Source organism: Ixodes scapularis, unplaced genomic scaffold (genome assembly GCF_016920785.2).
Source record: "Ixodes scapularis isolate PalLabHiFi unplaced genomic scaffold, ASM1692078v2 PGA_scaffold6__148_contigs__length_123643588, whole genome shotgun sequence".
NCBI classification, from domain to species: Eukaryota; Metazoa; Arthropoda; class Arachnida; order Ixodida; family Ixodidae; genus Ixodes; species Ixodes scapularis.
Genome location: NW_024609881.1, coordinates 96,879,497 through 96,898,891, shown reverse-complemented (window position 1 = coordinate 96,898,891; position 19,395 = coordinate 96,879,497). Strand labels below are relative to the sequence as shown.

General features: G+C 45.3%; 1 protein-coding gene across 4 annotated transcripts; it reads left to right on the top strand.

Annotated features, from left to right (window-relative positions):
- The first annotated feature begins 1,223 nt into the window (after nt 1-1,223).
- On the top strand, nt 1,224-19,391 carry LOC115313247 (RING finger protein 151). 4 transcript variants are annotated; one of them, XM_042294506.1, is made up of 5 exons: nt 1,224-1,240; nt 12,566-12,687; nt 14,031-14,269; nt 15,532-15,784; nt 18,864-19,391. In XM_042294506.1, exons 3-5 carry the CDS (start codon nt 14,159-14,161, stop codon nt 19,307-19,309), a joined length of 810 nt encoding a protein of 269 aa, XP_042150440.1. In that variant the 5' UTR covers nt 1,224-1,240; nt 12,566-12,687; nt 14,031-14,158; the 3' UTR covers nt 19,310-19,391. The 4 variants fall into 4 exon arrangements, with proteins under 4 accessions (XP_042150440.1, XP_029828045.2, XP_042150439.1 ...); XM_042294505.1 differs by lacking the exon at nt 1,224-1,240 and adding an exon at nt 6,371-6,441; XM_029972185.4 differs by lacking the exons at nt 1,224-1,240; nt 12,566-12,687 and adding an exon at nt 6,020-6,441.
- Nucleotides 19,392-19,395: the final 4 nt, after the last annotated feature.

Here is a 19,395-nt window from a genome sequence, read left to right as displayed (position 1 = left end):
CGACGGTGAGTTTGAAATTTTTCACCCCGATTGAAACTTTTCCTAAGCTGATCTTCCAGCCACAAATTGCACCATTTGGGGGTCTTGTACTCTTTTAGGTAATTGAATATATCATTTCATTTTTGAAATTTACAAAATGTCTCTGTGATTTCATTGCGACGCACACATTTCGGCGAGTGTTCGCACGTGGTTTTGTGGATGAAGACCGTCCTGCAAATATTTTATGATCTGTAGACTACTGTTAGCGAAATATCACCTGCTCTAACTCTCGTCAATTTCTGCACAGCAGTGTAGATCCCCGTCGAGTAAATTGTAGTCTATATACAAATATTCTCCCAGTTCTAGAATATTTCAGAGTTCATCTTATAATATCTGCCCGTTTTTATTAATTTAATTATCTCGTGTAGAATCTTTTACAGCCCTGCGACTAGTTTTGCCACGTTTTATTTCTCTCAGAAATAAATAGAAAGATGGATAGTAACATAATTTAATTTTTAAAGACACTTTTAAAATCTTGAAAGAATTACGCATAGAAGGGCGGAATGTAGACAGCAGAGCTTGATCGCGAGATGTGCTATCCGTCCTTCCATGTGTAATTCTCTCGAAAGTTTTTACACCTCCCAACGCACTCCCCTCAAAACAATTAAAACTCGCGTTAGGCTTTTTTTTTTTTTTTTTTTGTTTGTTGCACATAAAATTCCATCATTGGCATTATGTGTTCTTTTTTTGTGTATCCGTACAGATTCTCAAGGGATGAAAATCACTCCAACAAGCCTCAGGGACAGGGAACCCCAATAGACAAAAGGTAGTGTCCGTGGCAACCTTTTTGTGAAGTGCGCTTGATTGCTGGCCAACCTATCAAGCTGAATATGTAACCATCAGCATGCTAGGTTCTGTTATAGTGATCTATGCAGTCTAATCTACGATCAACTGTAATGTAAAGTGAGAGTGGCTGGGGCAAAGAGGATTATAACAAAAACAAAAAGATAGTAGGAGCAGCACTATGCAATGTTTCATAGCCCTGTTTCTCTTCTGCAAGTGTGTGTGTTGTGACGAGACAAACTAATGTATTCTTACATTGTCCTGTGCAGATCCTGAGAAAATAGAGAACACACATACAGGAAAAATGAGAAAGAACAATGAAGTGGCTGGTCCATCCCATGGGCATCATAAAATCTCGGTGGCCACACCAAGAAAACCTGGTTCAACTCGTGGTTCAACTTGACGGCGCAAGCGACAGGTATCGGAAGCTCATCAAGAGGCCAAGAGAAATGAGAAATACCATAGTGGTCTACAGAGAGCTAGGTCTACACATTATTAAGTCTCTAAAGATTTTAGTTCAGGCTTGTAAGTAAGCAACAAATAAGTTTGCCCGAATTACAATTCATTGTGTTAACTGTTTATTTACATGGAACAGTCAGAATGACACGAGCTTTCAACTAGGCATGAAATCTTTTGGCTGTGCTTCTTGAGACCCTCGAGAGACAATGCTGTCCACTGCGTCAGCAGGTTGCTCCTTGCACGATTTTTATGGAGAAAGATCATAGGCTAACATAAGCCTCTGAGCATCCACTTTGTTTAGACACGTTAGCCTGCTGGTGGCCAACAACCTCTTGGCAGTTTTTTTTTTTAGGTGGGAGGGCGAGGGAGCGGGCTAGCAGGCGCACATGCGTAAAGGTACTAACCTTTCTGTTTAGCCTTGCACGCCACTGAGTGGACAAACTTTCTCGTGCAAATAAAAATTATTATTATTATTATTATCTGTTGCTTCGAACCAGTGATTCCAGGACCCTTGGCAGCTAGAATTCAAACTACGTACTTGGAGAGTTGGAGAGTCTGAGGTGCGCCCCCTCTTAAGATCTCAAGTTTTGGTGGACAATATCTGACCCACTACAATTTTGCATTATTGTCTTATTACACAGGTTGAAGAATTGATGTTTTTATCGTAATATACGTTCAGGTTGGTATTTGAGATTCCACAAACAATAACCATTTAAATACTTCTTAGACATACCTCACCGATAGGGCTGTTTGCATACAATTCTCCGGCAAGGCTGCATATTTACTTCACACTGGGTTTGCTTCTGTGTAATACATATCAGAAATTATGATTATTGTGTTTTCATGCCACGGAAACAGACATTTCTGTTTGCTGTTACAATATTTTCTCTTTAATATGGACATTTCCAGTTTCCAAAACAATTGTCCATAATGTTGGTCATCCATAATCTTGAATCACTGCCAAGATCACAAAGAATAAACAATGAAGGTGGTATGTTGTTCATTTTTGTCATCTGCAACTGGGAAAGGGAAAGAACTGCAAGTGATTCAGTCTGGAAACCCCTGAAAATTGTAACCATTGAGTCACCATTGCCATATCTGACAATGGTGCAGCTCTGGGTAAAATCCGTAACCGAAGAGCTTTACTATTCTTTTTTGCCTCACTAATATATTCCCTCCCCCCATTTTTTTGAGTTTGTCTTTACAGAGACCATAATAAAAAGATGAAAAAAAACATGTATTTATCCATTCCGCTCTCAAGCTAGCTGTCCATAGTACGTGCTTCGGGTTTCTTTATTTAACGTGACGAGTTAGAATTGTATGGGGACACATATCAGTCCCTGAAAATATGACATTTATAGCGGCGTGGCCGAAACGATCGACCATGTTAGCGAGACATGACTATTGTGTTTTTCAATCGCGAAGACCGATATTCTCGCGCCATATCTGCGTCTGAGGTTTACGAAACTTTAAACAGTCACTTGGCGAACTTAGGCAGTAATAGGGTAATAGTTGGTGCGCGCCGATAGCCTTTCAAAGTGAAAAGGCTATGTCCTGTTCGCGCTAACAGTGCCGCACATTGTATCTTCACTGTAGCACCTCTTGCTAACGTAAATACTGCGCGCATTATTAATTTATTTTTCCGCATAGCAACGTTTGTTTAGAGTGTTTTTTCTTGTTATGCAAATGACTGAATAAATGCGTCAACGAGTGCGAAAAATGCTGTATCTGTTTCGATTCTCTGGAAGACGCCGACGACAAGTAACGGACTGTCAACTGCTGGACACAAGGTAGACAAGCAGAACTTACAATTCTTTGCCATAACAAGTGGCATGGCACGCGCGAACCGTAAATTTCCAAACAAAAACCTACCGCGGTACCGGCGGTACCGCGGTAGGGAGCAGCGGTAGGGCACGCGAGCGGCAAATGCCGCGCACCTCAGTTTTACCGCTCATGTGTTCCATGCTTTAGTCTTGGTGGTGTGCAATGCATATGTTGCAGAAGCGTTGTGGAAGCTAATCGTAAGCTCGTGCTGGGCAGGAACGGGTGGCCGTCAGTGAATGCCGCCTTCGGCACCATGACGCTCTTGAGCGAGCAGGGAGTCAATGCGGAATGCTAGAGCCACTAAATAAGCTGCGCTTAGAGTATCGGCACTCCGTTCCCCGACATTGTTGTGGGCGCCGCCATTTTGGCTCGTATGCAGAACAGACGCAACGGCCGATCGTCATGATTCAAAAGTGAGACTTCCTCAGCATTAGATTCGGTGTTAGGAAGGTCATGTAATATTGCTTTGCTCTGTCGCGATCGGTTTAAACATTTGTGGAGGGCGGAAAAGCATTTCCTGTGATTTCAGATAAAGCTTCAGATAACTGGCAACCATGATTTTAAGACACAATATGGCCAAGTGCCGTTACTCTGAAGCGTAGCTTATTTAGTGGCACTACGGAATGCAAGTTAAAGGGATACTGAACCAAAGAATTTAGTGCCCATAATAAGTGGTGCACGTTCTTTCCACGAGCCAGCAGCCGCCGGTGCGCGCGAGCACACGCAATCAAAATGACGCGGTTAAGGGGTCATGAAACGATTTTCCTACTTTTCCTCCTTAGCTTTAATCCTCAACTCAAATGCGAATTGTGAAATCACGTGGTCGTGACACTCCTTCGGCACCGGTGCGATGACTCCTAGCTTCCACCGTGCTTTTTATGCACACCATAGAACTTGTCATTCCCCAGTGACAATAAGTTCCGTCAGGGCACTCATTGGCCACGAACGCGAATCCAAATATTCGTCGACGGATTGATTGTTGACGAGCGCATACGTCCGAGTGACGCAGTTCTCGTGTCCAATGCTTGAGCTGGTCTCTGCTGACGTCAGTTTGGCGCCGGTGACGCGCTTTTGGAACCGCGGATGTATCATAGTAAAAAGGCGGAGAGCTTTCGAAGACAAGAAGGTACAAAACAGTCCGCTATATTTTCAAATGTTCGTACCGAAAAACTGGCATTTGATTTTCTAGCCTCTTTCTTTTGGCCAACTAAACGATATGCGATTAGTAAAGTCCCAATTTAAAATCATTCATCCCAACCCAAAATTCGTTTCATGGCCCTAGTGAAATGTATGCGCTTCGGGTCAAATGAGAATAAATACAAGTTGTTCATCTACACAGTGGTGTCTGGTGTAAAAGGTAAGCGATTAATTGGTCTAACAAGCACGTAGCTTTCACTTGTAGGGATAAAAAGCCTGTCTTTATTCCCCTTTGGCCCGAAGCCCATGCATTTCACTGCCCTCTTAAAGGGACGGTGCAACGATATTCAATTGGAATGTTTTTCACTTTACACGAGCTTACTGGCACTAGTGGGACTCAAGGATACTCGCACGCAACGCCACTGACCAAGAAACTCCTTTGTTGCACTGTAATTTCGAGGACAAAACCGAGCGTTTTCATTTAATCTCTCCTTCGCAAAACCTGATGACGTAGCTGGGCGGTAGCAGTACCGCCCAGTGACGATATTTTAATGCGGCTCATAGATTGGACCCGAGCATTGCGTCGGCACTCGATTTGGGCTCGTGATAATCTATAGCTCGAGAAGCATTCGGGTAGTGTCCTGTGTCCAATCGCTGCAATGACGACAACAGCCGAACCATAACAATGTCTGGAACGCAGCGCCTGTCCTGTGCCTTTTGTCTACTCTCGTCTCCAGTCACCTAATAGGCATATCCGGTATGGGCGACGAAAAAATAATCCAACGTTTCAACCTGCAAATGGTAAAAAAATAAAGGGGAGGCAAAACGACAAAGCGTGAAGTTTACGCTTATACCCTAAATGCCTTCCATTGGCGTGGCAAAGGCAAAACAATGTTCTCGTCCATACTGGAAGTGAAGTCAATTCAAGATGGCGGCGCACTTGCAGAACATCCAGATCACGCGTGGCCGCTTGTTCTGGCTGCGAGTTGAGGGGGTGAACTCTGCTTGTTTTTCTTTATTTTTTTTCTGCGACTTTGATTGCGTGGGGTGGAAAACGAATGGGTGTTTCACAGGTCATTAACGTCAGGGATCCGCTCTAAGCGGTATTTCCGCAAAATACAAAACTCGTTGCATCGCCTCTTTAAGCGCGAATGGAGGTCTTTGACGTCATTTTCGTTGCGTGTGCTCGTGCACACCCGCGGCTGCTGGCTCGTGGAAAGAACGTGCGCCACCTATTATGGACACTAAATTCTTTGGTTCAGTGAGGACAGTGAAATGCATGGGCTTCAGACAGGGTTTTAATCTCTACAAGTGAAAGCTACGTGCTTGTTAGACCAATTAATCGCTTGCCTTTTACACCAGACGCCACTGTGGAGATGAAAAACTTGTCTTTCTTCTCCTTTGGCCCGCGAGCCGTCGGCGAAACTTACTTTCGACGAGCTGTGCCCTTTTCCTGCAGCTCTGCGCGTTCGTAAAACTTTTTACGTGTTCTCAACGGCAATGTATCACGGCTCACATAGGATCTTTAGAACGTCTTCGGAGAATGACGACGAACGAGTAGAAAACGTATTGTAGCACGCTGCCGCCAGCCTCTGCAACGCTAGCAAAACGAAAAAAAGCTCCATGCAAGATGGCCGTCCGGTGGCCGCACTCGCAGAGCGGGGACAGAGCCGTAGCGGGGATGCGCGATCCAGCGATTGTCATTGATCAGTGGTGGAGAGAGAATGGGCCAAAACGACCTAGGAGAAACAGAGCCTCGAGCTTTACGGAAAGCACAATAGACAATAGTGAACCAGACCGCCGGTACAGGGGGGACAGAGCCAGCGCCCTGATTTTTCAGGCACGAACGGGACCCAGAGCCGGAGGTGTGAGCCACTGTGGTGTGAGCTGTACGAGGGCGACCCAACCTGTCGACTTTGCGGAGAAGAAGATACGATCGAGCATAGTCGTCAGTCGATGCAAACGTCTTGAACACACCAGGAAGAACTCCCCAAGCTGCTGCTTGGAACATCTCACGGATGCAGACGAAAACGGCGCGCGGAAGGAAACGGAAGACACGGAGCGCTGCCTGGTGATGTAGGAGGGACTATGCATATCCGGCAACCGGACAATTCCGAAACTATACAGAAGCGAAAGCTTGGAAAGCTTGGAAAGCCTCAACGTTAGAAAGCCTGCAAAGAATGGACGCGGACCAGACTCGTACGTAATTCAGTTGCCCTACTCTAAATACTGTACTAATTTTATTAGCTCGTAATTTTTATGTGTTTATTTCTGTACTTCGTAGTTCAACTCATATACTTTTAGAAGTAATTGCTGCAAATTGCTTCATTTGGGGAGAGGTAACGTATCAACGACTGAATTCAGTTTCTTCGAATCTATGTATTTAAATTTTGCAAGCGCATCTTTCTCAAGAAGCTACCACCACCTAATTATGTCGCATTTTCATCCACGAACAAATGCGATATGTCCCCATCCGTGTGTCGGGCGATCGTAGGAAGTCGGACGCGAAACTCGCGTTCTTATCGCCTGGGTTCTAGAAGTCAAGATAGCCTTTCAACGTCCGCGTCTGCACCAGTATCCACGTGAACTCGCCGCGTTATTTCGTCGTTGTCACAATCACTGGTATATCTTAATGTATCGGAGAACGAGCGGCGGCAATCGTACACACAGCGACGGCTTTGTCCTTATCACGATGTCTCTACTCGTCGCCGAAAATGCACCGCTCGCTTTTTCCCGGGCACGATCGTGCACGAGTGGCACAATCCTTCACACCCTCTTTCAACAACTGTTGATTACGTCCGACACGCGCGCCTCTCGCGGCGGCGTCGCGCGTACTCATCGGGAAGCGACCTCGACAGTTGCAGCTCGACTGGCTCGACTGCAGTGGTACGCCGGTGTGTTTTCCACGGTCGACATGCCTGCTTGGGCTACAGCAGGGGACTTATAAGCGGTGAAACTGGGCGCCACGCGGCGCTCTGCATGATGCACCACCTGACCAACCTGACGATACGCGGCGGCGATATTTGTGCATCAAAACACATGAACGCAAAAGCCCGTCACACGACATTGTTGCTGGGCAGCCATTGGCACCGATCGTATCGAGCGAAAACGTAAATAAAAGTACTCAGATTAAAAATGGAACCGGCGCAAACGTTCTTGTGCTACCATTATATTACTATTACAGTAATAATATCGAAGAAAACGTCAGCTCAAAACGTATATTCACAGCACTAGCAAAGCCGTGTTTGCTTTTCTTTTCTACCTAATAAAACTAAAATAAAAAAAAAAAAAAAAAACGAAAAAATGCAGGGTGTGTTTTTTTTTTTTTTTGCTGCACCAAATTTCCAAAGAAAGGGAACGTGAGATAGAGTAATTGGAGCCCTGGGGAGGTGTTTATACACTCCGTGCGGGAACTATAGGGGGCGCTTTGAAAAACGCGCGCAGCGCCGCTAGCGGAGGAGCTGGCGTTCGACTGCGAGGCGCGTTCAGCAGCCTGCGGCGCCTTTTCGCATGCCAAGCTGTGGCGGCGGAAGCGCGCACGTACGAAACCTTTGCTTTTTGAGCCCATAAGTTGAGGGTGACGTTGCATAAGTGCTGGGGCAGAAGGGCATTTTGCTGTTCTCCACTTCTTATATATTGAGTTTGGGTCGTTATTAGGGGTAATTTCTCTAGTCGCGGCGGAAAAAGAAGTTGGAGCAATTTTCCCAAAAAACAAGACGGCCGCCACCATAATTGCTCTGAGTGCGAAATTTATTTCGCTCGTCGCTGTAAACCTAGGACTGCTGGAACGATGATATTTGGAGGCGAGTGAGATGTTCACTAAGTTTGTGCACGAAGAGTGCCAAGTTTCTTTAGGACAGCAGGCGTGAAAGTTATGTTTATAACGAAAAAAGAAATAAAGCTGTACGGGATATCCAATATTGGACCCAAAATGTTGTGTTATAGCGGGCTGTGCAAAGTGCAGATTTGGGCACACAGGTGCTTGGACTTGACAGTAACATGACACAGCACTTATTATACAAAAAAAAAAAAAAAAGGTGGCATAGGGAAATCAGGTGAAAAGTTGGTTTGGGCGGCGTAACTCAAAGGGAACCGGTTTTGACCATGAAAAGGCTGTCAAGAGAATACCACTGGTCGGGGGAGGTGGAGACTTTAGAGGTAGGAAGGAACTAGTGGACTGTACTTCCAATTGAAACAACTTTACGAAAGGTGGTTTCAAAGCCGAGAAAGCAAAGTTGTCGGCCAACACACGGTTTGGCCGCCAAGGGCTTTTACGGTCAGCTGTTGTGTAATAACCTGTTGTGCGAGGGGCTGATTTTCGGCGCACAGGTACTTTGACATGACCGTCACTTGGCACAACACATGTTATAACAAAAAGAGTTGGCATAGCGAAACCAGGTGGAAATTTAGTTTGGGCGGCGTAACTAAATGGGAACTGGCTTTGACCGTCAAAGGCTGTCAGGTAATACCACTCATCGTGGGAGGTGCAGACTTTACGGGTAGGAAGGGACCGGTAGGCGGTACTTCCAGTTCGAACCACTTTGCGATAGGTGGCTCTAAAGCCGAGAATAAAAAAAATGTTGTCTACAGAACTCGGGGTGTCAGCGTTTCCACATCCAAAAGGAGGCTGATCAAGAAAGAAAGCACACCACATAAACTTCCATACTCAAACTTCGATTCTCCAGTGATTCCGAGTTTCATTGTTGTTTTCTTTAGATTTATATTTGTCACTTTTTTTAGCGTTAGAATCTTTCTTCATGAAGTACAGATTGCATGCCATACTTGTCCGGAAATATCATCGACACGTACGATGGGGACGAAACTTCTTTGGAGGGCATTCCTCCAACGAAATTGGCACTGCATACCCGCGAGTGTGGGATGGCACTTCAGTTCGTCCCATCGCCGCTGACACATGTAGGCGTCACTGATACGCAAACAAACGCAGAGCGCAAAGCGGCAGTGTAGAATATGTCAGCCGTGCCGACACAGTGGCAGCCATGATCGGGAGACCAAATTTCTCGCGTCGTACGGCACGGCTTCATCGTTGTCGCTGTCCCACAAAACATCGGCGAGGTGAAAAACTGTGAAACTTTGTCTCCACGAGATACGACGCATAACTATTGAAGCACTTAATGACGCAGCACAGGCAGCACTTCATGCTGTGAACCCAGCGCAACCGCACCGCTTCGACTTCAATGCGTACCAACGTACGCGGCGTGGTTTCGGTTTCGTTTTCTCTGGGGTTCTCACTGCCTACCTTCGGTACCGGCCGCGCGGCGGCGCGCCAGTCGCGTCGCACGGAGTGTATAGCCATGGCGACCTCTAGAAGAAAGGCGAAAATGGGTAATTAGTTAGCTAATTAACTAAAATGTTTTAACTAACTTTTTAATTTTTCACTTGAGGGCACATAATGTGTTTAGAGGATTGAATATCGACCACAATATGGTCTAGCCGTGTCGTCAAATTTGGATATTAAACAAATTCCTAGTAGGCGCTACGGGGTCGAGAAATGTCACTTTGGTAAATGGCGTCGGACCGAAACTAAACAGGAAAAAGCGCCGGTAAAGTTATCGCTTCGCGGCCGGCTCCACTTGCTTGGGCGAAGCTGGCTGCGATAACGACGATCCACGGGGGCCGGAAGGGCGGAGTGATAACTTTGCCGGCACTCTTTCTAGCTTAGTTTCGGTTTGACGCCGTGCACCAAGGCGGCATTTCTTGACGCTAGAGGTTCCAGTGGCGCTAGTGTGCTGACGCAAATTGAAGCAGACAGCAACCAGTCCAAAACAGGCTTCCGGTAATGCATTCCTATGCGAAAAAGTGAGTGCATTTTCTCTCTGCGCTCGATCATAAGAGCAAATATCCCAAATAATTCGTACGTACTAGGTAGCTTGGAACATTTTTCAGTCAGGCCGACGAAAAAATTGGTCAGTTACGGTGTTTTTCTTTCAAATTCATCGCATTAAAAACGGTGCTAAAACGGCTTGGTACGAGTATTTATGTGCACTGTCGGACACTGTTAGCGCGAACACGACGTCGGCGCTTTTCAGCATGAGGGATACACGTGCCAAACGAACGAAGAACATCTGGAAATTAAGGAAGACGGCAAGAACTACGCAGTAACACCGGATCAGTAACTACTTGTGCATGTACGATCAAAATAAATTGAACGCCACGTAATCTATTCCGATTTTAAATACGTATCCTTTATTCTTTCTACTCTGAGCGAAGATGTTTGTACTACGTTCAAAATATCACCCGCACGGTCGAAATCTTTAAGCCCAAGTGCCCGATAAAAGCTGCCCGGCAGAGAAAACAATACGAAGAGACACCTTTTATAGCCCACGGACTTCATTCTCTACGGTTTGAATGTTTTTATCCGCTAATGCACGACGGGGTCATTTTCATATAGTGACAGGACTGGCATATTATCAATATATAAGCGTCACCGGAATGCTGGTGAACCTTGAACACACTCTATATTCCATTCGATTGCAATTTTGCTTTGAGTCGTCGCTTGTTCTTACAGACCTTCTGCGGAACACTTTTTGGACTGAAATGTAGCGAAGTTAAGCATCGTTCACCGATGAAGAAAAATGCGCTAACTAAAGCAATTACACTTTTACAGTGTTAATCAAGGTGTATACTATTCGGTACGACCCAAATAACCAAAGTGTTCCGTGTTATTTTCAGGCGAAGAGACAAAATGCACGCGCGTTTTCCCATAGGAATGCACAGGAGCACCGCAAAAGTAGACTGGTTGCTGTCTGCTTCAATTTGCGTCACGGAAGTCGCATAGACACTAGCGCCAGTTGAACCTCTAGCGTACATTATAATAACTCTATGGCTCCTACTACGAATTTTATAATCAAACTTTGATGGCAGGGCTGGATCATATTGGGGTCAAGCTTCAATTCTCTAATTATATTATGTGCTCACAAGTGAAAAAAATAAAAAAAATTTTGTTAAAACATTTTAGTTAATTAGGTATTAATTACCTAATTTCTTTTGTTTTTTTAGAGGCCGCCATGGCTATTTAACACTTCCCCAGGGCTCAAATTACTCTATCTCACGTTTCCTTTTCTTTTTTTTGAAAATTTGGTAATGAATAATTGTGGAGATTGTATACACAATCATATAGAAATTCAAGTGCAGCGTGTACAACTTCGCTGAGACAACTGGCGGCGAACGGCGTGTCAGTCCTGAAGAAAACATCGCGGCACGTAAACGGACTCTGAACGCCACGTTCAGGGGTCCGAAGAGGTCCAGGTTAAACTGAAATGGCTAGCGCAAATTGCTCGCATTAGACGCGGCCATGCATTTTTCATAAAAACATAGCGCTTTCGTTAAAAAAAAAAACAAAAAAAAAAAACGGATATGTTTTATTGACTTTATGCCAAGGAAGTCTCACTGAATGCAATGATTATCGGGCGTTTTGACTGTGTCATTGAAATGAGCAGTGACAAAGAGTTATTCCCTGGCATCATAAGAAAAAAAAACAAACACACACACACTGTGCACGAGAGTCAAAAATACTAACCCAGCAGGGAAATTACGAGACACATAACACGTTTTTCCGTCTCTCGGCGGCATCGAATGGCTGGCTCTACAAACCTGACGACGCCAAAGGTCTTTCCGGCACGAAGTGGACCTTCTCGGCATCTTTTCTGCACCCCTCGTGTCAACTCCTTTGTCAGCTGTGGCAGTAACATACCGGCCAACTGATTCCCCACCTTGAACTCAAACCACCAACATCAAACCAATCTCGCTCGGAGTTATACCGCCGCTTCTCGGCACCGTCATGAGTCATGACCGTCGTTGTTGTTTGTGAAGTTGAGATAGCGATTTCACACCACCTTGCGTGTCACCCCTGGGAGTTCGAATAACTTCGAGGACGACTACAACGTTCTCACATAGCCTTTGAGACGCACACATCACCAAACCCAAACTAAAATGATGAAAACGGCTGTTTTCATTGCTCATACGTCCCTGGAAGCGCGAGACCAGCGAGAGCGGTGGCAAAACCCTGCCACTGTCCCCAGCATACCTCGGCAAACCTCACTCATGAGGGCCATGACTCACCCTCACTCACCCTGACCTTCATAGGAGAGGTGAGGTTGATTGAGTTTTTGAACCAGGAAACTCATTCACTCTTTTAGATTATCTAAGTTCTATTTAAACGAGAAGCCCGGATGCCAATCACGAGGGGAATTTAATATGTAGATGATATACCGTAATTTCTCGAGAGATGCCCCACCCCTGTTTGAAACCTAATTTGCTTCTTTTTTTTTTTTAAGGCACCGAAATACATTTTTACTAATTGCAGGTTCCTGGCCGACGGTGACCTCGGCAGAAATGGCGTTGCTTAGCCACGGCGGAAGATACGCGAACATCTCTGACTGGGAAGGACAGTCGCATTTGGTTCATCGCTCCTCCTTGCGATCATAAGTTTCGTAAATCACAGAACCTCAAACTAGTCTTTTTTTTTCAACTTCTTCATTGCACATTGGAAGTTAGCCTATTTTCACCCGGTTTGCTTTGGATTTTCAAGTTTCGAGCGATGTCACGAAGGTCACGACCTTCACTCGTAAAGGTCACGGCCTTCACGAGTGACGTCACTAGGGTCACGAGGGAGGGGGAGGAGGAGAAATGGAGGACGAGAAGATATGGAAGAAGGAGAGGGGCATACGCTCCTCTCCGTACCATTCCCTCCTCCCCCTCAAAAGCTGCGCTCTGATTCGGCATTACAGGGAGTTGTAAACATCTTTAGTTTATTTTATTCCTCTTCATACAAAAAAGAGAGGGAAGAGGAAAAGAAAAGCAGCGCCCTCTACTCCCTCAACAGCAGAAGAGGCACTGAAAACAAAACCGCTCTCAAAAGTACACAATCAGATTTCTGGCGAAACTAGTAAAGACATTAATACAAAACGAGCGTGTTGGTAACCGTAATTAAACATGAGGAGGATACATAGAAAGGGGGATGGACAACGAAGACTTCGCTGACAAACGTCCCCCCTCATGCTTAATAGTAAAGACAGCATCCGTTTGTTGGAACAGTTTTCAATGGTAAAATTCAACGTGGCTATCTCTCGGGATATTACGGTATGTCTATTTATTACAATCAGGTTCATTAGATGCCTTTAATTTAATAATATGTCCATAAAGCAAATGCACCAAGGACTGTAAATTTTGACAGGCTGCTACTACATTACTTCAAAAATTAGCAAAAGCCCTCGTTCACATAGACGCATATCTTACGGGTTTCACACCTTATCACTGATCGTTCAATTGCCCGTTAAGCAAAATGAGAACTCACATCATCTAAAACAAAATATTGCCATGTTTTAAATAAAATATCTTGTCAGTGCGTTTGGAAATTTTCGTGAATATAAAAAAAAAGTGCCAAGAATGGCAAGTGTAGTTAAGTCAAGTAAATATAATCAAGAAAATATTTGTGCTGATAATTTGCGATTTAGGAAAATTTTTGGGGAGCTGTATAAAACTAATTAAATAATTTTTCTTTAAAAAGCCCTCGTTCAGTTTTGCTCCTATAAAGACAGCATCATAGAACCCGTGTTATCTGTAACGGTCTTTTCACGAATTGGGAACTAGCGGAGCTATTGAGAGTCTGGGCCTCCCTATTCGCGACGAACATAACTTATAGCTGAGGAAACAGGATTGTATAACCTTTTAAATAAAACCAAGAAAGTATTCAGTGAGACGAATAGCAAGCGATCAAAGTGCACCTAAATTGCGGAATGCAAATTTCCTCAAGGGACTTTACAATGCAGTTCCCGAAATATTCCCGGAGGACTGCGACCCTCCACTGGACGACGAGCTGACCTGCGCCATCTGCCGTGCTTTGCTGCAAGAACCCGTGGAGTGTCGTTGCCGGCACGTCTTCTGCAAGGACTGCATCATGGTGTGGCTGCGCACGAACAGCACCTGTCCCCTGTGCCGTGTGTCTGTGCAGGCTGCCTCCCTCGTGCCCGCCCATCCACTTATCCGGAACATGCTAGGAAATGTCAAGGTGCGTGCCGAGTCTTTAACTTGTTTCTATACTGATTTTAATAAAGTAACCGTGCCATAAACTATTAGTGGTTCGATTAAGCATGGTGCATACATAAGGCAATTTGATCAATTGGTTTTGTAAACAATTTGTGAGTTTCGTGGATAAATTCGATTTTTTCGAGGACCCTCTCATCTGCCCACCGAGGAAGGCCGCCATGTTTGAAGGGTCGGTGACGTAGTCTACATCACTTCTCCATATATCGTTCCCATATCTGCCCCCTAGCGACACGCTGGCGCAACTCCGGCCATCTCTTGCATGCACTCACGACTTGGCTGCCACCGCATTCAGTCTGCTTCAGCCTCCAGTTTCCTAGTTTCCCACCCGCGTTTCGAGCCGACGGAGCCTTCGACATAGCCGACGTCATTATTGGAATCCTTCGTATCGACCGACTCTAGGAGCAAGAAGCAGGCTAGAAGGCGAGAAAATTAAAGCAGCAGCGTAGTGCGTAGCGTGCGAGAATGGCGAGCATGTATGAGCCTATGAAACATGAGCGTTCAACAATGTTGTTACGTTCACCATGGTTTACGAATGTGACGTGGCTTCTCTGGGCAAGTATGGGGCAGGTGACGTCAGAATTACATCAGGGTGGCCTGGATAGTCCAATTTGTTTACCGAAAGGGCGACTACATCTATGAAACAAACGAACAACCTGATTATGTCTCGGCGACGAAAGAAGCGCTTATACTCGTTTTCATCAGAAGGGCTGCAGTATAGAGAAACGTTAGGCTTTTGTGTTATTTTATTTAAATAAAATAACACAAAGTTATTACTATGTCCTTTATTAATCTTCATAGTTACAAAACATGCACGTCATTAAAAAAATATGTTAGCGTATTTTTTGGAAGACGGAAGAAAACCGATAAGGTGACTTTCACCGTATTCCGATTTTACAAAGATAAGCGAACGGCTGATAAGTTATAAGGTACCATCCAGATACTTTTTTTTTTTGTTCTTTTCATTCACGCTTTGTTTTATACTTAAACATGAATGCGCGGATTGCGGGTCAGTAAATGCGGATACAAGGTATGCAGATGCGGATCTGATGCGTATACAATAAGTTAAGAATATTGCGGATGCTGTTCGGTTGCCCACACAAAGTCTGCGGATGTGGATGATCACACTTTTCTTCGTGCAGGGCTCTAGCGAAGTCATCCATGGCATCCCATCGCCGACTTCTTTCTCTTGATCTCTTTAAAGCCTCGTCGTCCTTCCGGCCACAGGTGAAGTGCCGCAGCCCTGGGTGCAGTGCCAGAGTTGCCGCGAGCATTTACACGACGCACCTGGGCGAGTGCGAGTTCAAAGAGGTGCCGTGCCCTCACAACCTGTGCAAGCACCGCTGCCCTCGCCGCACCCTCGAGGACCACGTCAAGACGTGCCCGCACCGGATGTTGACCTGCAAACTGGGCTGTGGCGCGGCGGTGTCCGCGGGCGAGCTGGAAAATCACAGCTGTATGCTCAAGCTCAGACTACAAGGCAAGCAACTCTGTTCACACAGCAGGGACCCAAACCGTAGAACAAACTAAAAACCGCTAAGGAGCGCTTTTTGTTTTTTTTCGTAACCGAATTTGGAACGGAAATTATAATGGGGGTTTTAGCAGATTGTTCCAATACTCGATAATGAAACACTAGGGAGTGTTTAGTTGATCGTTTCAATCACTCCGATAACAATATCTGAACTTCGCGACGGCTCTGCGCTTGTATCGTCCAGTATTTTTTCGTTGTTATTGTTGCCGGAATTATCAAAGCGATCTACTAAAACTCCCTATTTCTTTTTACATAAACCGTAACCGTAACCTGAACCATTAAAATGAACAGAAGGCTAGTGTTTGTAGAGCATTTGTCTCACCCCGCTACGCTCTGCAACGGAGACCCCACTACAGCGCATGTTTGTCCGCAAAGTTTCGGGTCTAGTAGGTGGTTGCGGAGAGCGTTGCGTGGCAGCGAAAATGATAAACGAAAACTTCCTATGAAATGGGTTTGCCACAGTTTTCAGGAACGACTCACTGAAGCCTCGAGGCAGGATCTGGATACATAATCAGTTCACTCTTAAAAGGATTGTCCAGAGGTAACCGGAAGTTACCGAGTTTTTGCTCCGGTGACGTAGAAAGTGCCCAAATATAGTCAGATGTGATATTTATTTGATTAAAAGACCTTAAAATATTTGCTAAATCAAATATTAACAGCAGTACAAAACTTTGACTTCAACTTCGTGACGTCACATCAGGCATGGTAACGTCAGATGCGCAGGCGTTGACTTGTTCCCCGTTTTGATGAACATGGTCGATGATGCGTACAAAGATCATCGTGAAAGAATTGAGGTTCCGTCAATATCGTAAATTTTTCCATCCTTAGAGCGAATTTATTCTACTGAGACGACAGTCAAAAGCGGTCGTAACTCTTTTTCTATGATGTCACGTTGGAGCTTACGTTGCCAACGAAAACGCTGTGTTTTGCGGGTGCAATCTGAGCAGTTGGGCTCTGTTTAAAATTGAATTACTTGTGTGACGGAGGATTAAGCCTTTGGATATTGTGCTGATGATATTCCTAAAAGCAAATTTCTGAAAGACAAACTTTTACCGGACAATCGCTTTAAGCTGAGACTGCAGCTAATCACTGATCGCCCCTTGGGGGCTGGATGGTGCATTCAGCAAACAGGTATGAAGCCACAGGAAGTAAGCGGCTTGTCCCGGAAGTGAGCGCTTGGCAGGCTTTGTAACCCTTCCGAGTGTTTGTTCAAAAAGCGTCAAGGGCGCTAGAATTTCGCTTGTCACCTCAAGATGGCCTGCTTGCTGTGCAGTAAGAGCGCGTGCAGACCGTCGAAGTATCCTGGGAAGCCATTCAATGTAAACGTTTTGAGATTTTACTTGATAAAGTGTGTATATGTCCCAAGTTCAAATGCCTCATTCCCTGGATTTAATTCTAGGACATGAATATTTAAACCCACTCAAATTTGATACAGCAAAGCATGGACCAAAACATTACCTGAATGCACTAGGAAGCCCAGCAGACTTCCGGGACAAGCATCGAACTTCCGGTGGCTCACTTGCGCCCTGCTTGGAGAGCGACTATGCGCCATCCAGCCCCCTATAATGGCTATCAGTGAAGCTAATGCCAAAAGCACAAGAGCATGAGGTCGCGGTTTTGAAACATTGTTCGGCAGAGCGACCACTCGCCCGCTAGAAAGATACAGTCGTGGACAATATAAAAGCCCAGGCGAGCACGTGGCTTACTAGACCTTTCCGTGCTGGGATGAAATTTGCTCTACCATTGTCGAGACTTTAGGCAGCTGTTCAATTTTTGGCGCTACTCTCCACTTGACAAGCTGTTGCTAAGTTAGTGCTGACTTCGCCGAATATGGAGGCATCCCGCGACAAAAGGCCAAATCAAGCATGGCTGAATCAACCGGGTCTGCAGGTTGAGCGATCGGTTTTCGGGGATTTCATGATAAGTTTGTGGCATAAATGAAAATAAGCTGTTTTTATTTTATTTAATTAAGCACAGCTACTATCTGTGTTCACTGCACCATCGTTTACCGACAAAGTGGGAATGAACAACAAAAAATGAACAGCCATTGAAATGTCGCCCCTGCACACGGCAGCCTCAGTGATACCTCAGTTTTGTTTCCTTTAGATTGCATCATGGAGGTCTTCCTAGCTGATTAACACTGGAGGGTGATTATCGGCTATTCAGTCTTGGTGGACGTGGAATTGACACAATAAACCCTATTTTTCTGGGTCACTACGATGCAAGTATAAAAGAGATACATGAAATGGGCTTAGTTTCCTTTAGAGTATGAACTTGCAATAAAGTCAAGATTTTAGGCCTCCTTCGTTCTTTCCAACTGCAAGCATTTTTGACATGATGTATGAATAATTCAGGCAAATGCGAAACTACTGACAGCACTAGAAAAGTAAAGAGTGATGTGTTGAAGTATCTTTTTAAAACTGATTTTTCTGCAGAGCTTGAACTGTAATATAACGGGCCATAGCAAAACGAGATCTTAATTATGTAAAATCATGTCGGCAATCATCAGCGTAGTTCCAGGTGCGGCGCAATTCAAGTGCAAAAAAAAGATGCAGGGAAGATGTCCATTGAAGAGGAAATATTGATTTACAAAAGCAAGTGAATGTGCACCACTTTTACTCGCATAAGTAATGTAAAACCTTTCGTGTGGTTGCTAGGGTTTTTCCGATACACATATCTTCACAAAAGCAGCATTATCATAGTTTTGAAAGTCTGGACCTAAACAAAAATGACACAATATTAGAAACTCGTTCAGTGTCGTCCCTTCTGCTCACGCTGTTGCTTTAACTTCAAGTCAAGACATGATGCAGTGGCGTTGAGACAGGGAGAGGGGGGCGATTACCCCTGAGGCATTTGAGACATTCCTGGTAAAATATTTGGGGGAAATACAGGGAACTTCCCTCCCCCTTCCCCAAACACTTCTGACATCATTGATATGACCAGTGACCTGGCACGTTATGGCAAAGAGCGCTTCGATTGAGGCAGACGAGTCGAATGCACCACAACTTGTGTCATACAATCCTTACAGAAACAACAGCTAGCCTGGAGAAGTGGAAGCAAGAGGCGAGTGAACGCAGCCAGCTGGTGAAATGCCTAGAGAACACCCTCGCAGAGATGACGCTAGAGAGGGACGGCTGGAAGAACAAGGCGGAGGACGCCAGTCGCACGCTGGAAAGCATGCGTGAGAGCCTCAGAGAGATGACGGCGGACAGGGACAGCTGGAAGTTCAAGGCGGGTGACGCTGGCCGCATGCTTGAAAGCCTACTCACCCTCGCAGAAATGACGGCCGATGGAGACAGCCGGAAGCGCAAGGCGGAGGACGCTAAGAACAGGCTGGAAAATCTTCCTGATTCTCTTGCAAGGACGACGGCAAACGGGGGAAGCTGGAAGTGCAGCGTCCCATTGGAAACTTTCATTGCGGTGATTTTGGTGATTGTGGGAATCGTGGGAATTTCTGTGATAACGGTGAAGTGACAGTGACGGCGCCGACGCAGAGGACAAACAAAAAGTTTGGCAAATGGCTTGGCCGCCTTAATAAACTATACTTCCAAAAATACCTG